The sequence below is a fragment of the Macaca thibetana genome, chromosome 4 (genome assembly GCF_024542745.1).
Source record: "Macaca thibetana thibetana isolate TM-01 chromosome 4, ASM2454274v1, whole genome shotgun sequence".
Classification (NCBI taxonomy): domain Eukaryota; kingdom Metazoa; phylum Chordata; class Mammalia; order Primates; family Cercopithecidae; genus Macaca; species Macaca thibetana.
The window spans coordinates 105573454-105599558 of record NC_065581.1 but is presented as its reverse complement, the minus strand read 5'-3'; the positions used below and the strand labels follow the sequence as shown (position 1 = coordinate 105599558).

Below are 26105 nucleotides of genomic sequence, written 5' to 3'. Positions count from 1 at the left end.
TATTTTGTTATGGTGGCCTGAGCAGATTTAGAGTGTATATTTAAAAAGCCATTAAAACCATTTTTCAAGATTTTATTTTAAAAATATATGTAATTGGCCAGGCGCGGTGGCTCACACCTGTAATCCCAGCACTTTGGGAGGCCGAGGTGGGTGGATTACGAGGTCAGGAGATCGAAACCAGCCTGGTTAACATGGTGAAACCCTGTCTCTACTAAAAATACAAAAAATTAGCCGGGCGTGGTGGCGGGCGCCTGTAGTCCCAGCTGCTCGGGAGGCTGAGGCAGGTGAATGGCATGAACAGGGGGGCCAGAGCTTGCAGTGAGCGGAGATCGTGCCACTGCACTCTAGCCTGGGCGACAGAGTGAGACTCCATCTCAAAAACAAAACAAAACAAAACAGAAAAATATATATGTATAATTCAGGAAGCCAGGCACAGTGGCTCACACCTATAATCCCAGCACTTTGGGAGGCCAAGGCAGGAGGATTGCCTGAGCTCAGTAGTTCAAGACCAGCCTGGGCAACACAGTGAAACCCTGTCTCTACTAAAATGCAAAAAAAATGGCCAGGTGCGGTGGCTTATGCCTGTAATCCCAACACTTTGGGAGGCCAAGGTAGGCGAATCACCTGAGGTCAGGAGTTCAAGACCAGCCTGGCCAACATGGTAAAACCTTGTCTCTACTAAAAATGCAAAAATTAGCCAGGTGTGGTAGCAGGTACCTATAGTCCCAGCTACTTGGGAGGCTGAGGCAGGAGAATCACTTGAACCCGGGAGGTGGAGGCTGCAGTGAGCTGAGATTGCACCACTGCACTCCAGCCTGGGTGACAGAGCAAGACTCCGTCTCAATAGATAAATAAATAAATAAATGACTCCGTCTCAATCAATCAATCAATCAATCAATAAAATAACAAAAAATTAGCCAGCCGTGGCGGTAGTCCCAGCTACTCAGGAGGCTGAGGCAAGAGAATCGCTTGAACCCAGGAGGCGGAGGTTGCAGTGAGCCGAGATAATGTCACTGCATTGCACTCCAGCCTAGGCAACAGCGAGACTCCGTCTCCCCAAAACACCCAAAAAGCCTTCAACCCAGAAGAAATTAGCGGATTCTTGAACACTGACAGAATTGAGATGTAAAGCCCCAGACGTTGTAGTTAAGCCTTAGGTTTTAAAAGACCAATCCCAGCTTACATTTTTCTACAACTTAGATGTTTTTACAGAACACCCATGATAAACTGATGACACAATCTCTAGTAGTATGAGGTACACCCAGCCACCACCTCAGCCTTCGCAAATGTGGAGCTTATGTCATGCACTGAATTTTTAGTTGTGCTGATGATAGACGTCAGAGTGGCAATGCCTGCACGTGTGGAATTATGACACTGAACAAGCAGGGCTCAGGGCATATTTTCAGAAAGCCATTTTCTTTGTCTCTTGCCACCCCTTAAATCATCATTTATTCTTTCAGAAAGTATTTATGAAGTCTCAGGTAGTCTCTGCGGTTAAAGCAGGAGGCAGGACAGATGACTTTCCTTCCCTCATGGAGTTTGCACTAGTTGGGGAGACAGACAATAAAGCAATAGTTACGGCCGGATGCAGTTGCTCAGCTCTTCTAATCCCAGCACTTTGGGAGGCTGAGGCAGGAGGATCACTTGAGTCCAGGAGTTTAAGACAAGCCTGGGTGACATAGCGAGACCCCATCTCTATAAAAAAGAAAATAGTAGTTATGAGTGAAGGGATAGAGGAAGTGGTCTGGGACATGGTATTTGAGGGATCCTAGCATTGATGAGTGAGTCAGGAGCTGAGTGGGCAGTGTCTTACTGGGTTTCCTCAAGTCGAGTCACACACACTGGCATGTTCTGTAGTCTTGCGTGCATGCTTGAGTCATGACAGAGATTCCTTTGATCCAGTGATTCATAAATTAAATCATAAAACACTGCTCAGGGTTCGTGCATTAAGCCTTTTTATTTGCTTAAACACAAACACCACTGCGGCTTCACTACGGCTTTTACTGGGTCTGGGCGTGGCACCTCCTGATTCAGTGAGTGCTTTAAGAAGGGGGTGATGTGGGCAACACAGCCTGGGGCCAGCCTCCTTTCCAAGGAGCTTGCCAAACTTTTCTGCCCCAGAGGGGCCCCTGTTCATAGATGCTACCTCCAAATGCTCAGAAACTTCTAGATTGGTTTGGATTAAGAAACTCATCCTTTAAAATATAAACAGCCCTTTTGGATGGTAAAATCACTCATTATGAATTATTTCATTATGATTGAATGATTCAGCTTTTTTATTACCTGGCAAGGCACTTGGAGCCTTGAGGCAATGAGATTTTCATCAGCAAAACAAAGTAATCTGGAAGAATGGGGTCCTCACATTGAAGACAGACCTGGGGTGGTGGAGGGGATAGGGGGGATTTAGGTGGTGAGGGGATGTGATAGCACAGTGGGGATGGGCAGCCAAGGAGAGGAATTCCAACGAGGAGGAAGTTTGCCCCACAGTTTTGCCATCACCCCACTCTGCACATCATCTCACCATCTGCCTGAAGGCCCCATGCGGAGTACCCACAGAAGAACCCAGAGCCATCCTGAGAGTTCCCACCACCAGGTCTCCTAGCCTTTGCTCCACGCAGGCAAGCAGCTCTACCAGGCGGGAGAGCCAGGCCCCCACCGCGAGACCTGTGGCAATTCCAGGGGACTTTCTGGCATTCCAGACCTAAGTGGAGCGGACCTGACTCTGTCAGGACTCTAATTCAAGCAGGCCTGGCATCAGCAAGGACCGTCTCAGGTCAGAAGCAGGTTCTCAGTGAATCAATGAGTCCACAAGCCCCTCACTCAGCCCAGGTTCTGTGGCTGCCTAAAAGTCCTCATGAACCCAGGTGGGCACCTGTGTGTTGTGAGACACAACAGCACAGCCATTTTGGTTTCAGCTTTTGGCAAACTGTGTGTATTTTGTACATGCCTAGAAACATTAAAATACCATGCCCATTTTGACAACAGTAGGAGTAATTGCCTACTTCTGCTTAGAAAATCTAAAAGAGAAAAACAATGCTAAGCTTCTTTCTGTTTCAACCTCTAGGTCTAAAATGATGGCCTGTGGAGTCCATCTGTCTTTTAGTTTATAGTAATGATCATTGGTAGGGGCTAATTGATATAACTTCCCTTGAAATGTGCTGGTTGGTGTTTTACCAGATGAAGTCTATGCGAACAGCTTGATTTCTACTGTGATCGACAGCTGCAACTGCTCAGACTCCAGTGACATTGAACTGAGTGATGACTGGGCTGCCAAGAAATCTCCCAAAATCTCCAGAGCTAGCAAATCACCCAAACTCCCAAGGTAATCTCAGTCTTCGGGGTGATCGTCCTTTCTTGTGCCTCTGAATATGTGTGTTTGTGGCTGCAACAGAATCCCACTGAAACTGACCAGAAGAGTCAAAGAGCCACCTCCCTGCCTTTTCTTCCAGAAGATTCCAGCTGGAATAATTACAACTTCTATTTGTTTTGTTTTGTTTTTCCTTTGGGATAGACAAAGACACCCAGAAGTTTGCTACACCCTCAGAACTTCTCTAGGCGTTAGCAATGATGGTGGGTGGCAGAGGGGTGGCCATAGTTCCCGGGCTTATATGTTTTTTCTTATAGTTTGAGAAAAGGAATAAAAAGGTTCTCCAGTGGATGTAACATGTTGAAGAGAATGCCAGATAAGATGCCTGTAATGCCAGAGCCGGGCACAGTGGCTCACGCCTGTAATCCCAACACTTTGGGAGGTCGAGGCGGGTGGATCACGAGGTCAAGAGATGGAGAACATCCTGGTCAACGTGGGGAAACCCCGTCTCTACTAAAAATACAAAAATTAGCCAAGCATGGTGCGGGCGCCTGTAGTCCCACCTACTCGGGAGGCTGAGGCGGAAGAATCACTTGAACCCTGGAAGCGGATGTTGCAGAGCCAAGATTGTGTCACTGCACGTCAGCCTGGCAATAGAGCGAGACTCCATCTCAAAAGATTAGATAGATAGATAGATAGATAGATAGATAGATAGATAGATAGATATAAGATATAAATAGATTAGATAGATATAAGATAAATGGATAAGATAGATATAGATAAGATAGATATAAGATAGCTAAATAGATATAAGATAGATTAGATAGATATAAGGTAGATTGATGTGAGATAGATAAGATAGATAGATAGATAGATAGATAGATAGATAGATAGATAGATAGATGCCTGTAATGCTGTAATTGGGAAACATCAACACATCGCATCCACTGTAGAACCTTTTTCTTCACTAAGATTTATAGTTTTAATTCTGTGATTTTTTTTTTCTGATGCCATGAAAAGCTAAGGTATAAGTTACATACAGATACACATCTGTCCAAATGGTAAACACCTAGCCCGTTGTACAAGGGCTATCCCAGTGTCTTCCCCCAAGTTCAAGATAAAGGACATGTCATCATCCCAGAAGGTCCACCTGTGCTCCCTCCATTTGATACCCACTCCCTAGAAGTAATCACTGTTCTGACTTCCATCATCAGCTTTGCTTGTTCTTGAACTTCATATAAATCGAGTCAAACAATATGTTCTCTTTGTATCTGGCCTTTTTTTTTTTTTTTTTTTTTTTTTTTTTTTTTTTTTTTTTTTTTTTTTTTTTGCTCAGTGTAGTGATTTTGAGTCATCATGTTGTTGCATGTATCAGTAGTTTGTTTTTCTTTATTGCTCCATGGTATTCCATTGTAATGAGTATACTACAATTAGTTTATTCTGTTTACCAATCAATGGATATTTGGTAGTTTCCAGTTTGAGGCTATTATGAACAAATCCATGACAAACATTCTTATACAAGTCTTTTTATGGACATGTGCGCTCATTTCTCTTGGGTATAAACTTAGGAAAGGAGTTGCAGGGTCATGGGTTAAATATATGTTAACGTTTATTAGAAACTGCTGAGCAATATTCCAGGGTGGCTGCACCCACATAAATCCCCACCAGCAATTTCTAAGAGAGTCCCAGTTTCTTCCATCCTCAGCAGCAGCTCTGTTGTCATTTTTTAGAAATAATTCGGCCGGGCGCGGTGGCTCATGCCTGTAATCCCAGCAGTTTGGGAGGCCGAGACGGGCAGATCACGAGGTCAGGAGAGCAAGACCATCCTGGCTAACAAGGTGAAACCCCGTCTCTACTAAAACTAACCGGGCGAGGTGGCGAGCGCCTGTAGTCCCAGCTACTCGGGAGGTTGAGGCAGGAGAATGGTGTAAACCCAGGAGGCGGAGCTTGCAGTGAGCTGAGATCCAGCCACTGCACTCCAGCCTGGGCGACAGAGCGAGACTCCGTCTCAAAAAAAAGAAAAAAAAAGAAATAATTCTACCTTGTTCTGGTAGGTGTAGTGGCATCTCATTTCAGTTTAATTCTAATATCTCCAGTGATGGATGCTGCTTAGTTTACATGTTTCTTGGCCACTTGGCTATCTTCTTCTTTTGTGAAGTGTCTGTTCAAGTCTTCTGTCCTGTTTATTATTGGGTTGTTTTATTGAGTTGTAAGAGTTCTTTCTTTTCTTTTTTTTTTTTTTTTTTGGAGGAGTCTCGCTCTGTCACCCAGGCTGGCGTGCAGTGGCACGATCTCGGCTCACTGCAACCTCTGCCTCCTTGGTTCGAATGATTCTCCTGCCTCAGCCTCCTGAGAAGCTGGGACTACAGGCTTGTGCCACCACAACCGGCTAATTTTTTGTATTTTTAGTAGAGACGAAGTTTCACCATGTTAGCCAGGATGGTCTCAATCTCCTGACCTCATGATCCACCCGCCTCGGCCTCCCAAAGTGCTGGGATTACAGGTTTGAGCCACTGCGCCCGGCCCAAGCTCCTGTGTACCCTCCCCTCCCTTTAGAGCAATCACTACAGGAGCATCTGAATATCTCATTCTTTTTTTTTTGAGATGGAGTCTTGCTCTGTCGCCCAGCTGGACTACAGTGGCATGATCTCGGCTCACTGCAACCTCCATCTCCTGGGTTCAAGTGACTCTCCTGCTTCAGCCTCCCGAGTAGCTGGGACTACAGGCACGTGCCACCACACCCAGCTAATTTTTGTATTTTTTAGTAGACATGGGGTTTCACCATATTGGCCAGGATGATCTCAAACTCCTGACCTTGTGATCCACCTGCTTCGGCCTCCCTAAGTGCTGGGATTACAGGTGTGAGCCACCGCACCCAACCAAGAGTTATTTCTTTCTTCTAGATTTGAATCCTTTGTCAGATATCTGTATGGCCATATAATCCAGCACGTGGCATTCTTCTTTTGTGGTTAGTGCTTTCTGTGTCCTGTTCAGGATGTCTTTGGTTACCTAAGGTCATGGAGCCCTTCTTCAGTTCTCTTCTATCAGCTTTCTAGTTCTAGTTTTAGCTTTCATGCTTATGGATTAATTTTTGTGTTTGGTATGAATTAGAGGTGAATGCTCATTTTTAAAATATGCAGATATCCAGTTACTCTAGCAGTCTAATTGATGTCTTTTTTCATCTTTGTTCCAGAGCTTGTTAAAATTGCATGTAACATTATGAACTTTCCTATATTTCCAAAGTGCTTTTTTCCCATTATGTAAGCAGAGAGGACATTTAATGCGTGCCACTAAATCCTTCGCCTTTAAACGTCCTCTTCAGGTTGCCATCTTGCTGTGGCTGGGCCTCCTCCTGCTGTCCTTTCCCCATTTGGACCCTTCACACAGCAGCCAGGCTAATTGTCCCAGATCATAGCTTTAGGGAGCTCAATCTGCCATCCCCCCATTCCTCAGGAGCCCGGTTTCTCATCAAGCTCAAAACCAGTATATATGAGACAATGCATTTTTTCACAGACTGTTTTAAACCTTACCATACTCGTTTTAATCACACTGTCTTTGGGGTAGACTGTCATTAAACACGTGTGTCTCCGTGTTATAAATAAACGGACTGAGGAGCAGAGATACAACATGGGATCAAAAGGCAGCCAAAAAACTTTACTAATTTGATTTAAATATTGCAGATGGTGAAATGCTAGATAAATTTGTTGAAATTCACACTGTTGCAGAAGAAATTAGAAAGATCACTGGCCTTAGGGTAAGAAATGACTTGTCCCACCTGCTGTTTTCCCAGAACGGATTGTGCAGGCCTCTGGCAGAAGGCAGTTTCCACGCTTGCTCCAAGGCAGCGGACAGTGAAAGACAGTTAATTATTTGAGTTCCTTACAAATGGATCGCTGGATCTCATTTCAGTATATACTCAGTATATTTTGGGAAGGGGTCTTGCTCTGTTGCCCAGGCTCAAGTGGAGTTGTGTAATTGTAGCTCATTGCAACCTTGAATTCCTGGGCTCAAGCGATCCTCCTGCCTCAACCTCCCAAGCAGCTGGGACTGCAGGTGTGTGCCACCACACCCAGTTTCTCAATATATTTTAAAATGTATATTATTCAATGTAAAGTTGTCATTCTTTCCTCATATTCATAAAGCAAAAGCAAGGGGAGAGCTTTGTTAAATTCAGGCACTGGCTGCAGGGTGAGAACCCAACATACAGGCTGGCTGTCCAGAAAAAGAAAGGAGTGCCAGAGTCAGGGCCATGCTCACTATTCCCACCGCGGGTGCCTGACCCCTCCTGGCCTTGCCTCCCCAGGATCAGCATCGAGGCCCGCAAGTCCCCCAAGCTGCCCCGGGCTGCTCAGGAGCTCTCCCGGTCCCCGCGGTTGCCCCTGCGCAAGCCCTCTGTGGGCTCGCCCAGCCTGACTCGGAGAGAGTTTCCTTTTGAAGACATCACTCAGGTAGGAGCCCGCAGCTGCCCTGCCTCGCTCCCCTCCTCCTGGGGGCTATGCCCAGAGGGCCCCTTCCTACCCGCTGCCTGCCCTGCTCACTGCCACCATGGGCCCCTGAGCTCTGCTCCACATCCTGCATGCCACCTGCTACCTCAGGAGTCGCCCTCAGGTGGAGCTCTGGCTTCTCCACCTGTGCCCCTCAGCGAGTTCTGATCTTACAGTCACTGGGAGAGAACCTCCCACTTCCTATCACAGCTCCCACCGTCCAGCCCTGCCTGCCTTTCCCTCCTGGCTCCTCAGTGCCCCCTCACCCTCCAGGTGCTGTAGCCACACCTGATTCTCACCTGCCCCGGGCTTTGCCCTGCCTAGATTGTCACCACACCACCTCCTCATCCTTGTTTCTGCCCCATGCTTCCAGATGGAACTCCACCACCACCTCTGCTGTGAAGGCCTCCTGCCCTGGCTTAGCTGGGAGGGGCCAACACACCTGGTGTAGAACTACCTTATGACATTGCTCAGTGACTTCTTTATACAGATCATTACAAGCTTTATCTCCTCCATCAGGTTATAAGCTCCTTAAGGGGCTGTATTTTGTCCATCTTTATTTTTGCCGTTGCATACATACCTTGGGCATAATAATTTCTTAAATTTTAAAAAATTTAATTGAATGAGAAAACAGATGATGGGTAGTTTCAGGACATCCTGGTATCAATGCAACCGATCTTTTCAGGAGAAATATCCAGGATAAAAATGGATTCAGAGTTAGATCCCTTTCTAGGCTTCTTTAAATCACACACCTGTGGACATACTGGGACACACCCCCACCTTTCCCCCAGCTCGATGCGCACCCACTCACTGCTGCCTGCCTGACTGCCCTCGTTAGCTTCTGATCTTGGAAATGGTAGATGAGGTAGAGAATGGGTGTTTCTTGCAGTGTACACTCGTGGTTTGTTAAGTAATAAATATTAACATTCTTACTAAGTGACCAATTGAAAATATGGAAATAGATTGTGATTCTTCTTTTTTCTTTTCTTCCCCCACCACAGCACAACTATCTTGCTCAGGTCACGTCTAATATCTGGGGAACCAAATTTAAGATTGTGGGCTTGGCTGCTTTCCTGCCAACCAACCTCGGTGCAGGTAAAAATCACGTCCTGTTCTCTCATTGTCCCAGTTGGAACAAACTAAAATGTCCAGTTTCCACCTTTAGTGGTTTAAAATAGAAGATGAGCTTTTAAGACAGCAAAAGATTAGCATGTATTTTACCTCTAACCCTTAACTTCACCACAACGATTTCACAAAAATCAGAATTCTCACATGGGCTTTTTGCCAGTGGCATTTTTTAATCTTTTAACTTTTGTTTTGAGACAGTGTCTTGCCCAGGCTGGCGTGTAGTGACATGATCACAGCTCACTGCAGCCAAGACCTGGGCTCAAGCGATCCTCCTGCCTCAGCCCCCAAAGTAGCTGGGACTACAGATTCGCGTCACCATGCCCGGCTAATTTTTGTATTTTTTTGTAGAGACAGGGTTTCACCACGTTGTCCATGCTGGTCTCAAACTCCTGAGCTCAAACAATTTGCCCACCTCAACCTTCCAAAGTGCTGGGATTACAGGCATGAGCTACCACACCTGGTCACCAGTGGCACTTTCATTTTTTGCTCTAAGCCCTGACTTATAAAAACAATAGAAATATAAAAATGATAGGAATAGCCAACATTTGTATCACAGCTCTCATAGATTTCTAGAAACTTTGACTTCTAGGCCTTTCGCTGTGGGCGGATTTTTGGTAAACTCCTGAAGAAAGTGGAGAAGAAAGCATTGGAGACTATAAGAAGTTAGCTAAGGCCGGGCGCAGTGGCTCACGCCTGTAATCCCAGCACTTTGGGAGGACAAGGCGGGCAGATCACCTGAATTTGGGACTTCGAGACCAGCCTGACCAACATGGAGAAACCCTGTCTCTTCTAAAACTACAAAATTAGCCGGGCATGGTGGTGCATGCCTATAATCCTAGCTACTTGGGAGGCTGAGGCAGGAGAATCGCTTGAACCCGTGGGACAGAGGTTGCTGTGAGCTGAGATCATGCCACTGCACTCCAGCCTGGGCAACACAAGCGAAACTATGTCTCTAAATAAATAAATAAATAAATAACAGGTTAGCTGACTATTGGTACAATTCTTAGTGGTAAATTTTTGTAAATTTGATTTCTCAGTACCAGATAAATAGCCTGTCCATGGCAAGTTTGAAACGTAGAGGAAAACTGAGCCAACGAAGTAAAAGCCGGGCCAGAACACGAACATGTATTCTGATCTGCCCTTCTGCCCAAATGAGTTGCAGTATCGTGTCATATTTACCCCAGAGACAGTAATGACATGAAAATGGCAGAAGGTCCATTCCAGAGCAGCTTCCTTCTGTTGAGGAGGTCCCTATGTGAGTTGAGGAGCTGTGTTGCTCCCCGCGTCTTCCCCGGTTGCTGAATCATTGCATGCTGTACACCTCTGTCTGCAAGGCCAGCTCAGCCAGGGGGGCTATGGCCCTGCATTTTGAGCATGCTATGCATAACCTACTAAAAATGGTTTTTGAAAAATTCTGAATCTATCTATGAGTTGTACGAAGCAACTCATACACAGATCCTTTAAAATAGATTATTACTACAGATTAGATGTTAGAAAGACCTATTGCTATGAGGCATCTCAGAGATTTTTTAAACAGCAGTGCATTTGAGTTTTTCATTTTGAAGTATCTGAGCTCAAAGAAAAAGAGGAATAAAATGTAAACGTAAAACCAACTTAGGGAATCACAATGGACCATCCCTGTACATAGTGCAAGTAAATCTCATAATATTTTCAACAAGCTGGAAACTCTCTGATGACCACAAATGTCTGTTGTTCAGTTACTTGTTTGTGTCCTATTGATAGATAAGGTTGATTTTTAATAACCACTGTTTGACTATTGTGATTATTCCCACATTAGTAAGCTGAGAACTTAGCCATCTGCCTCTGGTAAATATTGAAAAAGGGAGTGGAAGTGAGAATTTACTTAATGGGTCTTTTCATTCTCAGATGTTGAATAGGTCTACAAATAAGCCAGTAAAGATCATACAATGAGAGAGCATGTGAGAGCCTTTGAGACAAACGATGGCCTTTTTTTGGGGGGTGCGGGGAGATAGGGCCTGGCTATGTCACCCATGCTCGAGTGCAGTGGCACCACCCCAGCTCGCTGCAGCCTCAAGCTCCTGTGCTCAAGTGATTCTCCCACCTCTGCCTGTACTAGCTAGGGCGGTAGACAAAGCACATGCCACCATGCCCAGCTAATTTTTTAAAATTTTTGGTAGAGATAGGACTTCACTGTTTTGTCCAGGCTGGTCTTAAACTCTTGGCTTCAAGCCATCCCCCCATCTTGGCCTCTCAAAGTGCTGGGATTACAGGTGTGAGCTACCATGCCCAGCCTGACCTTTTTAAAAATACCATTTTGGTCCACAGAGCTACTTTGTCAAGCTAAAAGAAATTTCCACTTGATTCTGTTAATACTAGAGAACAGAAATTAACTATTGGATACTAGAAGATATGTTATATGTGGTACCCCATTAAATAATCTTTTCAAAGACAGTATATGGCCCTCTAGTGAACTTAAAAAGTGAGTGCTGTTCCCCAGGTTGGATAATTTGTTTTTTTCAATTAGAATGATCTGGCCCATGAAATTTTTTTATTTTGAATTTTTGGCATTTTAACAATACACAGTAGATTCCACAAAATTCAAAAGATTCAGAGGGGTCTACAGTAAAAATCTCTGTCATTCTCACCATCAGCCACCTAGTTTTCTTTCCTGGAGGTAACTGATGGTCTTTTTCTAATCCCTCCTAGAATTTTTTTTAAATTGCTTTGTCAATGTGAACAACAAATAATAGCACTTTAATGCATTCATTCTTAAGTCATATGGAACCACACAGAATTTTTAAACCAAAATTCATATTCTCTTTCCTTTGTGGGCAAGAGAGATAAACACACGCATGGGGCCTTTCCTACTGTTGGGCGAGAGAAGTTACCTTAGCCCATACCAGTCCATGGGCCAGCCCTGCAAAGATGCTTGGACAAAGGAGGCCTGCTGTGCCGCAGGCATGTGGCAGGTCAGCCACTAAGTGTTAAGGTGACCGCCATGGAGCTAGAATAAAGAAGCTTTGTGCTACCTGTCTCACAGGAGAGACTACTGAACACAAAAGCAAGTTCATAGGGCAGTTTCGCCCCGACTTTAACTACTGTGAAACTTAAATTTAGATTCATTGTATTTAAACTTATTTTGTCTCCTCTAAATATTTTAGTTGCAATCTGGGCCTTCTCCTAATGTCCCTGTTAATCAAATTAAATCTTGAGGTTTTAAAAAAAACTGTGTGAAAATTCCCTATAAATCTCTATCTTGATGATTAGATTAAAATTGAAAGCCAAGGCTCCAGCTGAAATGAAGGCTGTGTTTTATTCCTATATGAAACCATGCCACCCCCATCTCAACATTGCTTTCACACGGTTCCTGGGTTGCTCAAGCTTCCCTTGTTTGGCACTCTGGTTGTCACAACTATTTCCATTCAATCATCCTTCTGATTGCAAATGAGGTTTTTGAAAAATATGTTTTTATACCCTAGCTCTTTCCAAAAGAAATAATTTATGTCTAAAATGTTTTTGACATTTGAAATGTGTAGTTCTATAGACAATCCACTGGCAAGGAGGCCAAGCTAGACCAGGAATCTGCTGTTACTGAATCCAGAACCGTGGCTAGTATGGTCGTACTGAGTACTAGGGAGAAATGAAGAGCTCCTCTCGGCCTCTGGACCCTGCCTACACAGATCTGTCTTCTGATGGCAGGGAAACTGCAGTGTGCTCTTCTTCCCGTGACTCTCTTGACACTTTGGCTCTACTCTGGTGTGTCTCTGTTAACTGTGCCCTTCTTTTTCCCCACCAGTAATCTATAAAACCAGCCTCCTGCATCTCCAACCACGGCAAATGACCATTTATCTCCCAGAAGTTCGGAAAATTTCCATGGACTATATTAATTTACCTGTCTTCAACCCAAATGTTTTCAGTGAAGATGAAGATGATTTACCAGGTGTGTTCACATACATCAACTTGTTTGTCACGGTCCCTCTGTCAGTGGATCGTGCAAAGGGAACAGAGTGGCAAGTTGTTGAGGTTTCAGTCTGCTCCCTAGGTTCAGAAAAGGTATTCCTGCCTCAGTAAGGTTGGTAGATATGATGGCGTGTCCCAGGGGAAAAAGTCACAGGTTGGCACCAGTGTTGGCAGGAGCGGGGCTGCTGGAGCACAGATGGTTACAGTGGCAGCGGTGCCTTGTGTTTGTGGAGCACAGCTCTACCATCTGGCTTTATCCTCACAGCTATCCTCTTAGTCATGTGTCTGGATTCAGGTAAGTTTGTGGGACTGATTGGAACTAAATAAAATCAGAACTGAGACCCAGTCTCATTGATCAAGGCCAGCCTTCATCCTTTCAATCCCTGCTGAGATACTGTCTCATTCCAGCATTCCCGTGGTGCCCACAGAGTCTAGTTTCTCAAATCTGCCCTGTGTCCAGGACACAAAAGCCTTTACCTGTAACCACATCTCTTCCACTGCAACCACATGTCTCCGTGCACAGGACCCTGGCCTGAGTTCAAGATAAAATCTGGTATACGATTTTTAAATTCCAGTTTTCAGATGGTAAATATCAATATATATAGCATTTTAAGTTAATGTGTTTCCTGGCGGGGGGATTCTTAAAGGATCCTATTTTGATTAATGGATTACAGTGACTTCCAGTTAGTCTGGCCAGTTAGTGTGTGTAACTATTTCAGTTGCTAGAGGGTACTTGAAAATAACTTGCTTTTCTAAGTAAAAGACCACCTGAGATTTTATAGATACACAGACTCCTCTACTTCCAACTAAGCAGGGCTCTGGAAGTCTTCATTTTTTGAGCTAGAGGAATCTGGACATGGACCGTGACTTCTCCAGTATCTGGATGTCTGTGACCCGAGGGACTGGTTCTCACAGTGGACATAGAGGGCCACCCATTCCAGCTCGGGCCCTGCTCCTCAGTCGGGCTCTGAACTTGAGGGAATTGTTTACCTTCTCTCAGCCCAGTCTTTTTACCTGAAAAAAATGATTTCTACTGCACTTTCCAACAATAGCCATCTTGCTTCTCTGATGGTGACCTCTCCTGCATGGGTGAGCAAATCTCCTAGGCTTATGTGGTCCTAATAGGCCAAGCTTACAACCACATAAATACCTGTAGTTTGGTGAAGCCTCCCATACCTGAGCTTTCTAGTGCATCCCCTTCTACTTGAGAATCTTGGAATTAGAAGTATCTTTTAAACTTTCCCCTTAACGCTTTCCCTGTTCTCCCAAAATGCACGAATACAGCCCTCTCCCAGGTTCGGCTGTTGCTGCTGTTGTCCTTATTGTCTGTGGTTCCCAATGAGAGGAGGAAACATATTGTCTCAGGGATTACATTTAATGATGGTGACTCAGCGAAGAGGCTCTTCTTCCTTAAAGGGGAAGATGCCTGCCATCAGTGTTTCATACAGACAGGAGAGCTTCTCGAAGGGCATCTGAACAGGAATGACAGGAAACGTGAGACAGACCCAAATTTGTGTGGCCAGGGGAGAGTTATGTCTCACTAGGAGACCCCCAAGGAAGGGCCAGCTTAGCTTCTGATAAACTGGCTGGCTTGATTCTGTAGTTCTTTTGATGAAAAGTCAGCCAGTGTCACATTTCCTAATCATAGACTAGCTGCCACATAGTACTTACACCATGCCTCAGATTTCTGGATCAGTGGCAGTTTTCTCTAAGGGAAATGCCACAGGGTGGCACAGTGGGCCTAGAGGAGCCAGTTGCAGAGTGCTCAGTGTGCACTTTAAACAGGGCCGTGCAGACAGCAGCTCTGAGCACCTGTCTCTAGATCACTGTTCAAACGCACGCTCTGTTAAACTCTCACTGTGTACAAATAGGATATATTTATAGGGTTTAATTCAGCGTGGTTCTACCTTACATACTGTTTGAAATGCTAAAAAGCAGATAAAGGTCAGGCATGATGGCTCACACCTGTAGTCCCAGCCCTTTGGGAGGCGAGGTGGGTGGATCACCGGAGGTCAGGAGTTGGGGACCAGCCTGGCCAACAAGGCAAAACCCCATCTCTACTAAAAATACAAAAATTAGCTGGGCGTGGTGGTGTACGTCTGTAGTCCCAACTTCTGGGGAGGCTGAGGCAGGAGAATCACTTGAACCCAGGAGGTGGAGGTTGCAGTGAGCCGAAATCATGCCACTGCATGTCTGGGCGACAGAGCAAGACTCTCTAAAAAAAAAAAAAAAAAAATTAGGAAATGATCCATCATGATGTGATACTCAGATTCACTAGAAGATTCTTTTCATTGTTTTTTCTACTACGTTTTACATGGTTCTATTTACAGAAATCTAATATGCATACATTTCTTATACACATCTCTTGCGTGACACTTGCCACACTATCCATCCCATAAGCATGAATAGACCTAATTCAGAGGCCTAGGCACTGCGAGTCCTCAGTGGAGGTTTTTCCTGTACCATTGCCCTCTTCCTGCATAAAAGGATGGGTGTTTTATGAATATCACCAGTAAAAAGCTTCTTCAGACATTTAATTATCTGTGATGGTGCCATTGAGGCACTGGTGCCAAGTTTAGAAGGTTCAAAAGTGAGCTAGTTGAAAAGTTATAACAGTACCCTTAGCTAACAGACAAGCAGCAGGCTGCCCTCAAGAACCCATCTCACTTGTGTGAGCAGGCCAGCTTTCCCCAAGCAGACACGTCTCTGTCTCTGGCTTGCGTTTTGTTTACAGAAGGAGACTGGATGAGTCCAGATGTATTACTTATCCTGATCCGGTTTAATGGCACTGTTTTTGTAAGCAGTTCCTTTTTCTAATTTTCTTCCAGTGACGGGAGCATCTGGTGTCCCTGAGAACAGCCCACCTTGTACAGTGAACATCCCTATTGCACCGATCCACAGCTCGGCTCAGGCTATGTCCCCCACGCAGAGCATAGGGCTGGTGCAGTCCCTGCTGGCCAATCAGAATGTGCAGCTAGATGTCCTGACCAACCAGACGACAGCTGTAGGAGCAGCAGAACATGCAGGTGACAGTGCCACCCAGTACCCAGTCTCCAACCGGTACTCCAATCCTGGACAGGTGATTTTCGGAAGCGTGGAAATGGGCCGCATCATTCAGAACCCCCCTCCACTGTCCCTGCCTCCCCCGCCGCAGGGGCTCATGCAGCTGTCCACGGTGGGCCATGGAGACCGAGACCACGAACACCTGCAAAAGTCAGCCAAGGCCCTGCGGCCAACACCGCAGCTGGCGGCTGAGGGGGACGCAGTGGTCTTCAGTGCCCCCCAGGAGGTCCAGGTGACAAAGATGAACCCTCCACCCCCATACCCAGGAACCATCCCCGCCGCCCCCACCACAGCAGCACCCCCGCCCCCTCTGCCGCCCCCACAGCCCCCAGTGGATGTGTGCCTGAAGAAGGGCGACTTCTCCCTCTACCCCACGTCAGTGCACTACCAGACCCCCCTGGGCTATGAGAGGATCACCACCTTCGACAGCAGTGGCAACGTGGAGGAGGTGTGCCGGCCCCGCACCCGGATGCTGTGCTCCCAGAACACCTACACCCTCCCCGGCCCGGGTAGCTCCGCCACCTTGAGGCTCACAGCCACTGAGAAGAAAGTCCCCCAGCCCTGCAGCAGTGCCACCCTGAACCGCCTGACCGTCCCTCGCTACTCCATCCCCACCGGGGACCCACCCCCGTATCCCGAAATTGCCAGCCAACTGGCCCAGGGGCGGGGGGCTGCCCAGAGGTCCGACAATAGCCTCATCCACGCTACCCTGCGGAGGAACAACCGTGAGGCTGCGCTCAAGATGGCCCAGCTGGCCGACAGCCCGCGGGCCCCCCTGCAGCCCCTGGCCAAGCCCAAGGGCGGGCCTGGGGGGCTGGTGACACAGCTCCCAGCGCGGCCCCCACCTGCTCTGTACACCTGCAGTCAGTGCAGTGGCACGGGGCCCAGCTCGCAGCCTGGAGCCTCCCTGGCCCATACTGCCAGCACCTCCCCATTGGCCTCCCAGTCCTCCTACAGCCTCCTGAGCCCACCCGACAGCGCCCGTGACCGCACCGACTACGTCAACTCCGCCTTCACAGAGGACGAGGCCCTGTCCCAGCACTGTCAGCTTGAGAAGCCCCTGAGGCACCCTTCCCTGCCTGAAGCTGCTGTCACCCTGAAACGGCCACCCCCTTACCAGTGGGACCCCATGCTGGGTGAGGACGTTTGGGTTCCTCAAGAAAGGACAGCACAGACTTCAGGGCCCAACCCCTTAAAACTGTCCCCTCTGATGCTGAGTCAGGGCCAGCACCTGGATGTGTCCCGACTGCCCTTCATCTCCCCCAAGTCTCCTGCCAGCCCCACTGCCACTTTCCAAACAGGCTATGGGATGGGAGTGCCATATCCCGGAAGCTATAACAACCCCCCTTTGCCTGGAGTGCAGGCTCCCTGCTCTCCCAAAGATACCCTGTCCCCGACACAGTTTGCACAACAGGAGCCTGCTGTGGTCCTTCAGCCAGTGTACCCGCCTAGCCTCTCCTATTGCACCCTGCCCCCCATGTACCCAGGAAGCAGCACATGCTCTAGTTTACAGCTGCCACCTGTCGCCTTGCACCCATGGAGTTCCTACAGCGCCTGCCCGCCCGTGCAGAACCCCCAGGGCACTCTCCCCTCAAAGCCACACTTGGTGGTGGAGAAGCCCCTTGTGTCCCCACCACCTGCCGAACTCCAAAGCCACATGGGCACAGAGGTGATGGTAGAAACTGCCGACAGCTTCCAGGAAGTCCTCTCCCTGACCGAAAGCCCAGTCCCCCAGCGGACAGAAAAATTTGGAAAGAAGAACCGGAAGCGCCTGGACAGCCGAGCAGAAGAAGGCAGCGTTCAGGCCATCACTGAGGGCAAAGTGAAGAAGGAGGCTAGGACTTTGAGTGACTTTAATTCCCTTATCTCCAGCCCACACTTGGGGAGAGAGAAGAAGAAAGTGAAGAGTCAGAAAGACCAACTGAAGTCAAAGAAGTTGAATAAGACAAACGAGTTCCAGGACAGCTCCGAGAGTGAGCCTGAGCTGTTCATCAGCGGGGATGAGCTCATGAACCAGAGCCAGGGCAGCAGAAAGGGCTGGAAGAGCAAGCGCGCCCCACGGGCTGCTGGCGAGCTGGAGGAGGCCAAGTGCCGGAGGGCCAGTGAGAAGGAGGACGGGCGGCTGGGTAGCCAAGGCTTTGTGTACGTGATGGCCAACAAGCAGCCGCTGTGGAATGAGGCCACCCAGGTCTACCAGCTGGACTTCGGGGGGCGGGTGACCCAGGAGTCTGCCAAGAACTTCCAGATCGAGTTAGAGGGGCGGCAGGTAAGACCACAGACTGGGTGGCGCTGTGGACCCAGAAGGCGAGGGCATCAGGGCCTTGGCCTTGAAGGAGCGTTTTTCAAAAGGCCAAATGGGAAATGTGGAAAACAACAAATACCTCTTAGGTGGAGCTCATGGGGTTATGATTTTTAGTCTGCCCACTGCCGTCTTGTATTTTTTTTTCTTTTTGAGACAGAGTCTCGCTCTGTCGCCCAGGCTGGAGTGCAGTGGCGCGATCTTGGCTCCCTGCAAGCTCTGCCTTCTGGGTTCACGCCATTCTCCCGCCTCAGCCTCCCGAGTAGCTGGGACTACAGGCACGAGCCACCACACCCGGCTAATTTTCTGTATTTTTAGTAGAGACGGCATTTCACCGTGTTAGCCAGAATGGTCCCTATCTCCTGACCTCGTGATCCGCCCGCCTTGGCCTCCCAAAGTGCTAGGATTACAAGCGTGAGCCACCACGCCCGACCCTAATTTTTTTTTTTTTTTTTTTTAAGAAATGGGAGTCTCACTATGTTCAGTCCAGGCTGGTCTCAAACTCCTGGGATCCAAGTGATCCTCCTGCCTCAGCCTCTCAAAATGTTGGTATTACAGGCGTGAGCCAACACACCTGGCCTGCACTCATATTTGTAAAGAATATGTTTCTACTTCTATTCATTGACTTTTCTGGTTTTGGCATCAGATGGTGACTTCCTAAGGAACGTAAGGGTTAGTTTTGCTCACGCTGTGCACACAAACACACACACATATGCACACAGTTTTTCCTTCCCCATTAAATCAGTGGTCACTGGTTACCTTGTTATGCTAGTCAATAGGACCCACAGCTGAGCCATGTATTAGAGCTTAGTTACATTTCCTTTTTTGTATACTTTTCTTTCCCTAGACATACCAGCTTCCTGTTTTCTGTCTGTTTGCTCGTTTGCCTATTTCTCTGTATATGGAAGTCAATACCCAGTTCTCGAACCAGATGTAACCTCATGGTGCAGCTGAACACATTGGGTCCTAGTTCTTCCCTGCTCCAGCCTGGAAGGGTTGCTCTGTCCTGCTGCCAATGTCCCCCTTCACCATCCTGCAAAGTCCCTTCCCCTCTCTACTTAAATTCACATTTTTGTTAATTCATTCAATAAATGTTATTGAGAATCTGCTGTGTGCCTGGCAATCCTCTAAGCCCAGGGGTTGGCAAACTGGCCTTTGGGCCATTCTGGCCAGCTGCTGCTTTTTGGAACAAAGTTTTATTGGAGCACAGCCACACTCATTCACCTGAGTGTCGTCCCTGGCTGTTTTTGGCCAGACAACAGCAGAGTTGAGGAGTTGTGGTAAAAACCGTATAACCCACAAAGCCTAAAATATTTATTATCAGCCCCTCACAGAAAGTTTGTCAACCCCTGCTATAGTACTAGAATCAGGGCAGTGAGGAAGACAGACAGAGATCCCGCCGCTGTGGAGCACACAGGTTGAGTACCAGAGGCAATGAGTGCAGCCCATGTGCTAGGGCGTGGTGCCACTGTCTGATGGGATGTGGGCACAGGAACTGGTGAGGAGGTGGCCACCAAGTCCCTCCCTGAGGCAGCGGCGTTGGACAGTGGCAATGCTGCTTCTCTTCTGGAGCCTCTGGCCTGTTGGTGCTTCTTTCTGCTTTTCTTTCTCCTTTCTACTTCCTACGTGAAGAAACCACTTCATTTGGTCTATAGCATTCCCCCCATTCTTTTTTTTTTCTTTTTTCTTTTAGATTCAAGGGTACATGTGCTTATTACATGGGCATTACATGCGTAATGGGGGTTGGGCTTCTAGTGTGCCCATCACCCAAACATTGGACGTTGTGCCCCCAGGTAACTTTTCATGGATGGAGCTGGAGGCCATTGTCCCCACATTCCAAACCTTGCTTATTGTCTCCATTGTGTTAACATGTTCCTCAGTCCCCTTGTTTCCTACAAACTTGGAGTTAGATATAGAAGCTTCACCAGATTCAGAGTCACTTTTGTTAGCAAAAGCATCTCATAGACAGTGCTGTCTGCTTCCATCAGAAGCCATGCAGACCCAGCTTGTCGCCCTGCTCTCCTTGTTTTTTTTGTTTGTTTGTGTTTATTTGTTTTTTTTTTTTTTTGAGACAGAGTCTCCTCTGTCGCCCAGGCTGGAGTGCAGTGGCCGGATCTCAGCTCACTGCAAGCTTTGCCTCCCAGGTTTATGCCATTCTCCTGCCTCAACCTCCCGAGTAGCTGGGAGTACAGGCGCCCGCCACCTCGCCCGGCTAATTTTTTGTATTTTTAATAGAGACGGGGTTTCACTGTGTTAGCCAGGATAGTCTCAATCTCCTGACCTCATGATCCGCTCGCCTCAGCCTCCCAAAATGCTGGGATTACAGGCATAAGCTGTCACTCCCGGCCTTTTTGCCTTGTTCTGTAATGTCTTTGCTTCCCCTGCCCTCCTCCAGGTGATGCAATTTGGACGGATTGATGGCAATGCGTATATTCTAGACTTCCAGTACCCATTCTCAGCCGTGCAGGCCTTTGCAGTTGCCCTGGCCAACGTGACTCAGCGCCTCAAATGAAGAGACTGGTGTGGGGAGGAGAGAGATGCAGAGAGCCTTTGGAAGAGGTCTTCGGAGATGCCAGAGGAGCCCTGAAGGGGCCGGATACCTGGGAGGACCAGAAGCCAACAGCGAAACTGGAAAAGCCCAGCAGGCCCAGGAGAGGGTGCTGACCTGTGGTCATCATTTATTTGGTTGGGCTTTATTACCTTTTATTGTCTGTTCTTCTTTTCTTCTTTCATTTCAGTGGCATTTGGAAGCAAAGAGTGCTAGGCACCTGCTGTTCTTTCCGGAAACGTAGCTTGGCTGTGGTAATGCTCTACTGGGCCCTTCAGAATGAAGACAGACTGCCTGAGAGCCTGCTATTCTTTCACACATAGGGAGGATGCATTCTCATGCATTCTCCTCCAACATCACCACTAGTGTAAAAGCAAAAAGCTTTTACAAAATTCTGAAGATACAGGTTCTTGGGGAACGGGGTGGGGACAGCATTTGATTTACACTAATTATGTTACTCCCCAAAAGGTGACTTAATTAAAATCGGGCATTTGGGCAGACACACTGTGTTGGACCAACAAAGTAGGATCTTTTCGGGGTGTTCTCACCAGGTAGAAATGTGATTTGCTCATTGAGGATGTTGGGGAAGGGACGAAGGGAGAAGAAGAAACTGCACATATACACGGGTTCACATCACTCTGCAGACAGCGGTGTGACTCAGCCTGTGACTTGTAGCAGCAGTACGAGGGCTACACTCCTGTGCTGACGATGTTTACATTGAAAGCCTCCACTAGTTTCATCGTATGTCAAAGTTCCGTAGGATCAGTGATGATCATTCAGTATGCCTGGTTCTGGGAGAAGGTGAGAGACAATGGAAAGATCCTGGCCTGTGGTAGTGGTAGCAGTTTTCTCAAATAATGTGGTAGCAGTCACTAGATCCCCACATGCTGAGAAACAGCCTCTACTCTCTCTGCCCTTTTACTTTTTCGTCTGGAACACATTACTGTAAACGTGATCTTTCCCGTGAGATATCCTGTTCTACGCCTTCCCATTCTAAAAGTGTGGATGAGGCTTGATTTAAAACCACTCCTTTTCTCCTCTTGGCTACATTAAAATTCAGTTGACTACAAATGCTTTCTGTGAAATTATAAATGTTACCAAAAAAATGTTAAGTGTTCACCAGGGTATTAAAATACATGACTATGGTCAAATCTTTGACAAAATTTTCATGATCTTCTTTAAGAAAAAAAGTTGTTTATTAACTGTACAGACTGTTTACTAAGGAGCTAAACCACTGAGAAAACGTTGTTAAAATTATACCTAGGTAGTTGGTTGATCACACTTTGTTAATTGTATTTAAAAAAACAACTACCTAGAATATCTCTTCCCACTTCCTCCTCCTCATGAGAACCTGTGGGCAGTGTTCAAGCCCTGAGGACAAAACCCAGTGATTTTTGTTGTTGTTTGTTTTTGTTTTTGTTTTTGTTTTTTCAGTTATTCTTACCTGTGATGTTGTTTAGGATCAGGCCCCTCTCCTGGGCCTGCTGTGCAGGAGCCTGCACAGGAACTATCTGCTGGCGTTGGGTTCCAAATTTGGATTTTATTTGGAAGCAGACAAGTAGAAGATGCTACAGAAAAGTATTTTCAAATTTAAAAGTGTTTTTAATCCCCTGTTTTAGTTAAAAATTACAAAAGAAACCGACCCATTTTTTTCCCAGAACAAGATGACATGACATCACTCCTGATTCTCTCCAAACCCCAAAGAAATACTGACGAGGTTTTCTGATATGGCAAAGGACATCTCCCATCTAATACCAGGGTTTCTCATTTGTATTTAAAGTATTGGGCCTGATATTTTTAGTGGGTGCATTCTTCCAGAAAGAATTTAGCAATGTTATCAGAATTAATTCTTTTATATGAGTTTCTGTAGCTTGATAATGGTGTTTCAGTGCTTATTAGTTGTGCAATAATGGTTATAGCCTGTCAGATAATTTAAATGCAATTCCCCTGTTTTATTGTCTAAGAGATAATTATTTATCTTGCTTTTCATAGTGTTCTTAGGAATTATTTTGTGTTATGTTTTGGTGAGTTATGCCCATTTTATTTATTTAGAAAAACAGTATCTTTGTAATGACTTACTTGGTTGCAGTATATTTTGCTGCAAGAAATAGGATATGACAGAAGGTTTTTTTTTTTTTTTTTTTTTTTTTTTGAGACGGAGTCCCACTCTTGTCACCCAACTGGAATATAGTGGCACAATCTCGGCTCACTGCAGCCTCTGACTCCAGGGTTCAAGTGATTATTTTGCCTCAGCCTCCCAAGCAGCTGGGATTACAGGCACCCACCACCACCCTTGGTTAATTTTTTTGTATTTTTAATAGAAATGGGGTTTCGCCATGTTGGCCAGGCTGGTCTTGAACTCCTGACCTCAGGTGATCTGCCCGTCTCGGCCTCCCAAAGTGCTGGGATTACAGGCGTGAGTCTCCACGCCTGGCCGATAGAAGGTTTTTTGCTGAGCAATTTGTAACTTTTCTAATTGAGAAAAAATTCATTTTAATCATTTAAAAATCTTTTTTTAAATTTTGTGTTATTGATTATATACAAAGGAGACTTTTTTTGAGATAACACTCAAATACTATTCTCTCTTCTTTTGAAAATTTTATTTTTATCTGAAAATAAAAGGTGATCTGAAATAAAAAGGGGAGGCCTATTAGAATGAGAGTAGCCAAGGAAAGAATTACTAGGTAATAAGCTTCACTTTCTGTGTTCTAATTGCTTTTGAGATATAAAGACCCTGAAAAAGCCTGTTTGGAACCTGTTTAATAAGAGCAAATATAGGGGAAAATCCTTGAAATGAAAGTTACAAATATATGTGAGAAGAAAAAATTGGATTTTTTAAGCAAATAATTAACTAAGCTTCTAAATTCCTAGCTCACTCCCCAAAAGGCATTTTTCCCCGATGGAGGCACAGGCTTCTGTCTCAGATGTGTGGCGCGCATGAGTTTGTACCGGAGTGACCCCAGCAGCCACTGCTCACCTCCTCTCTCCCAGAGGCCTGAAAAGAGAGGCTGCCCTCCTGCGCCAAGGCAGGCGTAAGCTGCGGGCTGTACGCTCCTAGTAGGGTGACTTTTCACTTAATGGTGGTGGTCTTATTTTCAACTACGGTTTCATTCAGTCAGGCTCTGTTGACTAAATACGACGAAAATTTATACTTTATGCAGGAGATTTCTAAAAATTTTATGTTTATTAATAGTTTATGAATATCAAGATACCTCATTGAATCCCTAAATTTAAAAGCAGTCCAGTAAAAGGTTAACTGTATAAAGAATCTATGACTTTTTGAGGGAAGTATGATATATTAACAAATACAAACAATTCTAAATTTGTTTTAGCTCTAACCTCATCAAACCAAAGGCACAGATTTGTGTACAATATACCCATTGAATGTATATCCCGAGAAAAACTAGGGCCAAAGAAGGCGGAAAATCTCAAAGCTCTAATGGCAGCATAAATCAAAGAATTTTGCAGGCTAATATTTTTTATCCATAGTCATTGCTCCCTTGTCAAGTGTCCCACAAGGACATGGAAGAATGTGTTATGTTCATCCTGTACTCGTAGCAAAAAGTCAGGAAACCCCAGGGTCAAGCCTGCTCTGCCACAAGGTTGGAGGGTGATCTTGGGCAAGTCCCTGGGGCTGGCTAGGCCTCCATTTGTCCATCTGTGAAATGAAAGGGTCAGCTTGGACAACCCTCTAAACTCCCTTACAGCTCTCACAGCCTAAGAGCGCAACACTAAACAGCCTCATCATTCCACTTTTCATGGGAAGTGTATTTCACAACATTGCCTTTGTGGAGAGAAATATTTCTTTTCCTGTGTTAATGAGCTATGTACTGAATATAAACCAGTGCATTTAAAGTAATATCTTTAGAAAATACACCTCTAAATGCATTTGGAATTGTGTTCTCATAGAATACACAAAAGTACTGATTCTAGGTAAGAGGAGTCTCCACGTGTGTGCCCTGCTCAGCTGGGTGTCCATGAGAACAGCCCTGAAATAAGTCACTACTCGTCCCCAAAACCACAGGAATATATACCTAGGTCACCTCAAATTCCTGAGTGTGCTCTGCCATGTTACACAGTCTTCAAATTCAACAGACTTCTTGAAAAGGAAAGTTTGGCCCAGTAACTGTGGAGAAGGAGTCCATGGTGTCGCTGTGGGCCTGTATCATTTGGCCAAGTCAATGGTTGTAAGCAAAGTTAGTGGAGACAAAAATGTGTCCAAAATGTCGTTTGAGTTCCTGGGATTTCTGTAACAGCACACAACTCAGAACTCTTCAGCATTTGTGTGATTCCTTACCTCTGGCTGATAAAACTCTGATGGGTTGTGGCTTACTTTGTTTCCATTTTCTTTGGCTTTGTGCAATTTTTGTGTAACTTGTACCTATATTTTCTGTTTACAATTCTTTTTAAGGGGAGGGGTAGGGTTCTAAGATCTTGTTTATTGTAGATAAACATTTTTTCGTGTTGTAGAAAAGCATGGGTTATGCATTTGACTGAAAAAGGCACTGTATTATTTACCAAAGGGGTATTGTTTTTGCATTTGTTTATAAATGCATTATTTTGGTACTGTAAATTTGGACATAATTTCTGAGTTTATTACTACTGGCATTTTCTTTTTTCCCTTTTTTTTTTTTTTTTTTTTTTTAACCATAAGTGCGCGATGCAGGTGCATAGGTCCCAGACCAAACTAGACCACCAGCATGTTCATGTCCAGACCTCGGCAGTGGCGTGCACTGCTTGTGCACCTCAGTTCCTCCAGTGTTGGTTTGTTTGTTTTTAAATTCAGCATCCTGCTTTGTTTTACTTTACAAGCAAGATCTGTTGTGATTCCCAAATGCGTTTTAATGAGCTCATCCTTATTTGCCTCTCTTCTTATGTATTTTGTGTATTAGATTGTGCAGGAGATATTCTAGAAGGCATTAATGGTTTGCATTCAAAACGATGTGGTTTGTCCAAGTTATTTTCTGTCTTTATTATTGAGATGGATTAATCTCCTTATTTTTTTCTTGATGATTTGAAGTTGTAAGAGTTGTCCAGCTATTGCTTAATAAAATTTTGCAGATCAAAAAAATTGTGTGCAGAATTCTTGAGCCTCGTGAGGAGCAATCACCTCACTCCATTGGCATGACCTCCCCACCCTCAGTTGCTTCCTGGGTCTCTTGGTAACTGCCAGCAGCTACTCGAGCCCCTGAGACCGTGGTCATCATGTTGCCCATTTGGGGAAGTCGGAGATTGTGCTGGCTTCTTGATGATCTGGTTTACATTTGCTTTTTCATGGCTTTTTAAAAGAGGACTCGATTAAAAGTGCATCTACATAGCACCTAAAGGTCAGAG

The 26105-nt window shown here is 45.8% G+C and overlaps 1 protein-coding gene across 3 annotated transcripts in view; it reads left to right on the top strand.

The window, feature by feature from the left end:
• TULP4 (TUB like protein 4) overlaps window positions 1–25842 on the top strand; it is a 290010-nt gene extending 264168 nt beyond the window's left edge. For all 3 annotated transcript variants that reach the window (XM_050786689.1, XM_050786688.1, XM_050786691.1), the window contains 6 exons: window positions 3178–3322; window positions 7611–7755; window positions 8793–8886; window positions 12698–12841; window positions 15690–18190; window positions 20619–25842. In XM_050786689.1, coding sequence (XP_050642646.1) covers window positions 3178–3322; window positions 7611–7755; window positions 8793–8886; window positions 12698–12841; window positions 15690–18190; window positions 20619–20735 — 3146 coding nt within the window. In that variant the 3' untranslated portion in view covers window positions 20736–25842. The remainder of the gene's footprint in view (window positions 1–3177; window positions 3323–7610; window positions 7756–8792; window positions 8887–12697; window positions 12842–15689; window positions 18191–20618) is intronic.
• Window positions 25843–26105: the final 263 nt, after the last annotated feature.